The 5596-nt window shown below is 36.0% G+C and overlaps 1 protein-coding gene across 4 annotated transcripts in view; it reads right to left on the bottom strand.

The window, feature by feature from the left end:
- LOC117174663 (enolase-phosphatase E1-like) overlaps positions 1 to 5596 on the bottom strand; it is a 42426-nt gene that overhangs the window by 17656 nt on the left and 19174 nt on the right. For all 4 annotated transcript variants that reach the window (XM_033363949.1, XM_033363950.1, XM_033363952.1 and 1 more), the window contains exon 2: positions 1200 to 3486. In XM_033363949.1, the coding sequence (XP_033219840.1) occupies positions 1200 to 3486 (2287 nt within the window). The remainder of the gene's footprint in view (positions 1 to 1199; positions 3487 to 5596) is intronic.

Here is a 5596-nt window from a genome sequence, read left to right as displayed (position 1 = left end):
AAGTACAAAGCTTAATAATAAAAGATGTAAAAAAATATATTTTAACAATCAATTCCAACGGCATCAGCCGGTAACGTTGTACACGAAAATACGAACTCTCTAAAGCCTCGTCTAGTGGCCGCCAGGTTTCGTATTTTCGTGCACAACGTTACCGGCTGATACCGTTGGAATTGATTTTTGAAATATATTTTTTTACATCTTTTATTATTCAGCTTTGTACTTAAACGTAGTTTTCTTTCGCCTCTTGCATTTCTCAAAGTTGGAGATCGATATTTTATGTATAAAAAAAGTTGGAACGTTCAAAAAATGTTGAGGTTCAGAAAAAAGATGAAATAATTTTCAGTGAAGTTCCTACCAAAATGCAGTATCTAAACGTACTTTATTGTACTCTAATACATTTCCCAAAGTTTCAGCTCGATATTTTATTTACAAAAAAAGTTCTGAGGTTCAAAAAAACATTCAGTGAACTGAAAAACTGCGGTCGGTAATATAGGTATTTAGCTGTGTCACATGCCCTTAAATAAAAAACAGTTGAACTGAACCATGGAGGTCAAATTTTTAAGAAAATAGTTGATTCCTCAACCAAGACAAATTCATTTCCAACCAAAAATTTGCATTTTTAACAAACAAAAAATATTACACTTCTACAAAAGTAGGTGAATTTTTAAATAAAAATGACGCACTTTCAACAAGAATTTAAGCTTTAACCAAAGAAAAAAATTCTTCAGTCAATAAAGAAAATTTGTTTGGTCCAAAATATCGAATTCCCCAGCCAAAAATACGAGCTTGCCATAAAACAGTTGAATATTCAAACAAGATTTCAAATTAAAAAAAAAACGAAATTTCTACAAAACAGTTGAATACAGCTAAAAAGACCAATTTTCAACAAAACAGTCGTATTTTCAACCAAAAAGGATGACTTTAACAAAACTGTTAAATTTTTAACAAAATGCCTTACATAAAAAATGTGTTTGACCAAGTACACCCCCTCTCCCTTTGGAAAAGAGACTACGTAATTTATGCATTGTCCCTTTACTTAGAAAAACATTCTATTGAATCAATGGGCGGTACTATCGACCTCGTTCAGAAGTAGATCTTATTGAATAAATAAGATCCACTTTTGCACGAGAACGATAATGCCCTTCACTGATTTAACAGTATTTTTTCAATGTTGTAAATAAACTTAATGTTCAACTTACATTCACTGGTAGCGCTTACAAACTGCTCATGATCCTCTACCAGTTCCAGCGACCTATCATAGATCTCCTTAGCAACAGCTTGAGCTTCCAATTCTACTTTATCGAAGATAGATGGATCTCCAAAGGCAAGGTCCGTGCTTTGTTGCTGGGGTTTAAAGGTATCGTAGTTAGCTTCTTGTGTCAATTGAACACGCAATGCAGTCGCGTTTGACTCTTCAAGGTCAATCTCCGAACCTTCCAAAATGACCGTGGAATTAAGTTCAACCGGGGCGCAAGCTTCGTCTATCGTATCTTCGACTTCAAATTTAACAATACTTTCAATATCCTCTGTAACTTCCTTAGTCTCTTCGTTTACTTTATCCTGTTCAACAGGACTTTTAGATATTTCAGTGTGAGAAATTTCAGATTGAAAATCGTTTTTAAGTGCTTTAACCGGGGTCGATTCTTGTATTCCCGTATTCACTGTCGAGTTCAAGCTATTCGACTGCGTGTTACTATTCTTGAGTGTGCTATCCTCAGAACTCTTTTCTGGCGAAGATACCTTAATTTTCGGTATTGATTCACTACCAGACTCATCTGATATGTTCAAAGTGGATTCTAAAGTCCTCTGTTCCAGAGTTTGGGGAGATACAACTTTACTCAATGGCGTTCCTGCAATTTCCTGTTCTTTAGGAATTTGACCTGATGTGTTTAGAATTTCTTTCGCGTTTGCTGCAATACTTTCAGTCTCTAAATCGTCTTCTGCTGTTATAACAACAGTAGAGTCTAAGACTTTTTGTTGCATAGAAGGCTCGCATAAAACGGGTGAGGGTACAAAAGACTCGCTCTGTGGCAAAGTTTCGATTACAGTCGAAAGATTCAAATTATTTTCAAGACCTTCTTCGAGATCTGACGTACGCGAACATGGCCTTTTAACTTCAACCTGACTTTCCTCTAAAACTAACTCAAAAGTAGCGTCCAAAGACTTCTGCTGTTGGGCGACCTTGTCCAAAATCGACTGTGGTATTGGCGATAACACGGGGCTTTCACTTCTTGCACGCTTCTTCGAGTACTGGTTTGTATCTTTAAGAATACCTTCGCTACCTTTTGTTTTCTGTACTGTTTCGCCTGAAGCTTGGGGTTTGACCTGTTCAGAAATTATCGCAAAACTGGAAACAACTGTATTTGCTTGTGAAAGTGAAATCTCCTTTGAATTTTCTTTTGGAATCTGGGGAGATACTGGTAGAATGATTTGAGACTTAATCTCTAATTCTTGATTTGAAAGGTTCAGACTGCCTTCAATATGGCTTTCATCTGAAGCTACCGGAACAGAATAATCCAAAAGGTGACACTGAGAAATCTCTTCCGACGACGCAGGCTCAGTATTAGGCGAAATAGCTCTTACATTATCTACAGACTTATCCTTCTCCAAAATCCCTGATACATTCGAAGTGTTAAGCAGGAAAGGAATGGTCGTACTCTCAGTCCTTTCGAGAGGAGCGTCAGTACTTTTATTTATCGAGATCGAACCTGCACTGTCATTTTTTTGTTTTTCTATTGAAGCATTGAAGTGAAATTCCTCTTTTGAAGAATCAGACTGGGGAAGGCTCACGTTCTGTGGATCATTGGTATCTGCACACGATTTTTCTTCATTGGTAGATTCAGAAGTTAGCTCGTCGACCTTTGTCAACTCAAGTGCTGAAGAGAACACCAAAGAATCCTTGTTTACAGAATGTAGAGCGTGGGTTTTTAGAACGCTATCCCCAAATGAAACGTAAGGAACCAGCGAGCAAAATTCTGGGGCTGAAATGTCTTCTAGCTTTAGTGAAGGATCTTGAAGAGATACAGCAGCAGATGAATCAACTTCAAACGTTCCATTTAGTATTGATACTTCTTCGGGTTTGGGACTTTCTTCTTCTGGTTCCTCTTCTGCAATGGAGAAATCGTCGGCAGCTGATGTGAAAGTTTGATCTTGACTTAAATCTCCCAATCCAGCTTGCAAGTTGACTTGTTCACCTCGTTCTGTGATTTTTATGTCTGCACAAGCTGCAATAAGGTCATCCAAGCCAGGAATGTCGGAATTGACATATGATGTATCTGCGAACTTTGCTGGACTGCCTAGTACAGAATCGGCGCAAATGCCATTGCTGCTTTTTGAACTTAGAGTGCTCGATAAGCTTTGGAAACTACTGGCCGAGGAAAGACTGTCTGCCACTGAAGGTGTCGCTTTGACATCCGCGAACTCCCGCGCAAACTGTACTTTCACCGCATGTTCTGGCGATTTCTGAGACGCAGTATCGTTACCACTCTGAAACAAAAATGTCGCATCATCAATTTGTTGGGTAAGCTCGTAGTATAATTTTTGCTACTTAGAATCTAATAAGGTGAATCTGAAACCTTCGGAATTTTATGTAGATTCATACTCATTCTATTAATACAGTGCCGATACAGAATGTAAGAAAAACCGACCTATTTGATCGGTATTATTTTGGTCGTGGGCAGAGCACACGACCGGCAATCGGAGCACCCAGGTTCGATGAACCGATTTTCGTGGTCGACACGCTTCTACATTTTTTACGATACTTCAAGAACTGGTAAATGCAGTCGAACTTGGATTTCAGTACGGTTTTAGTTCTGACCTTCGACTCATATCTAGGCTTTCCGAACGTAAAGACCAGAGCCGTGTGGACTTCGAGAGTGAACTGATGCAATGTTGCGCATAGTGACGCAGTTATACAGCTACACTGAGAGACTTGTTGTTAGAATAAATGATAAAAATGAATAAGTATTTAGTATAATATCGTTTCAAAATAGGGAAAACAAGGTTTGCGTATAAAAAATTAATATAGCGGTTTCAGCCGTCAAAACTAACATTTTTGTTTGGACAAATGGAAAGGATGCTGCATTAAATCTTATAAAACTTGCGAGAATTTAAAATTCACTATATCAAAGTTAACAAGGGAAGTTAAAACGATAGTCATACATTTTATTTGAAAGAACGAAAACATCGTTTGAAGTTGCCATACAAAGAATATGAGAATGTCAAACGACTATATGAAAAATAACTCACTCCACCAAAAGATTTAGCCTTCAAAAGGAGGAATAAAATACAACTAAATACATAAACAAGCGTACACTTATTATTTTTCTATTATATACTTAATTTATTCACTACATAAATAATCGCACGCTTAATCACTATGAAAAATCGGAACGGCTGCGGCGAGGTTCGAACCTAACTTACTTAAAGCACTAACGCATTCTCCCTAACAACTAAATCCCACGGCTAACTTACATTATGGAATATTTGGCGAAAATCTCAGCTAAGCGGCGTCTCTTGAAAACTCAGTGCATTATGATTTTCAATGATTAAATAGATTTTTTATCAAGTAAATTTTTTTTTAACGGAACTGATAATATTTTTGTATGAATATCATTCTCTAGTTTGATATCTCAGTAACTCAGTATAATAAACTTGAGTGTATTTAGATGTAATATTTTTAAATTATTGTACTCATTAAATTTAATCTTATTACCTTAGTGTATGAATTTCGTGATAAAGAATGCCTAATGTTTTAAATCCCATAGCAAGTAAATGAGTTTAAAATAGAAAAAGTTAACTTTTATTTAATATGTTGTGAATCATAACCTTTCGGCTCGATCGGATAATGGCGGAAACAATCGAGTAGCATTCTCAAACGAAACTATATGAAAAATCAAGAATAATGATTTCATAGTTTGCTATGCGTCTCATGTTTTCTGTCAAATAAATATTGACAATATCAATTTCTAAAATACATTTTCGAGATTATGATATTCGCTATTCTTTTTCGAAAACTCAGTAAAAAGAATATCATTTTTTCATAGTTTTAATTCTTGAAATGGAGATTCATAATATTTCGTATTTAGAATACTACACTGTTGTCTTCGTGTTTTAAATACTCGAATGGTAGTATTAAACTTCGGTACTAAAATACGAATAAATATAAATAAAACCTCGGTTTTCCCTATTTTGGAACGATATTATACTAAAGTCTAATTCATTTATTTCATTAATTCTAACAAAAGGTCTCTCAGTGTAGGTCATTAGGATACTGCGATTTATCACTAAGCTATACGAGGTGTGTTCAAAAAGTAAGGTGACTTCAATTTTCGCGGACTACGTACATTCAAGTTTAAAATTTTTTGGTTTGCTGTGTTGGTACACTCGTCACGATCATATGTTCACAGTTTTGACTATAAAGCTCGTGTTGTTTTTCTGGCAGAGGCGTAAAAGGTTAGAAGGGTTTAGTGTGCTCGGCGATTTTCTTCTTTCGAAAAAATGGAGCAAAGAGTTTGTATTAAATTTTGTGTGAAAAATGGAATCCAGTGCTCTAAAACTCTTGAAATGTTGACAGTTGCATACGGTGAGTCTACTC

Source organism: Belonocnema kinseyi, chromosome 6 (genome assembly GCF_010883055.1).
Source record: "Belonocnema kinseyi isolate 2016_QV_RU_SX_M_011 chromosome 6, B_treatae_v1, whole genome shotgun sequence".
Classification (NCBI taxonomy): domain Eukaryota; kingdom Metazoa; phylum Arthropoda; class Insecta; order Hymenoptera; family Cynipidae; genus Belonocnema; species Belonocnema kinseyi.
The sequence above is the reverse complement of the archived record's forward strand: the minus strand, read 5'-3'. Positions and strand labels throughout refer to the sequence as shown.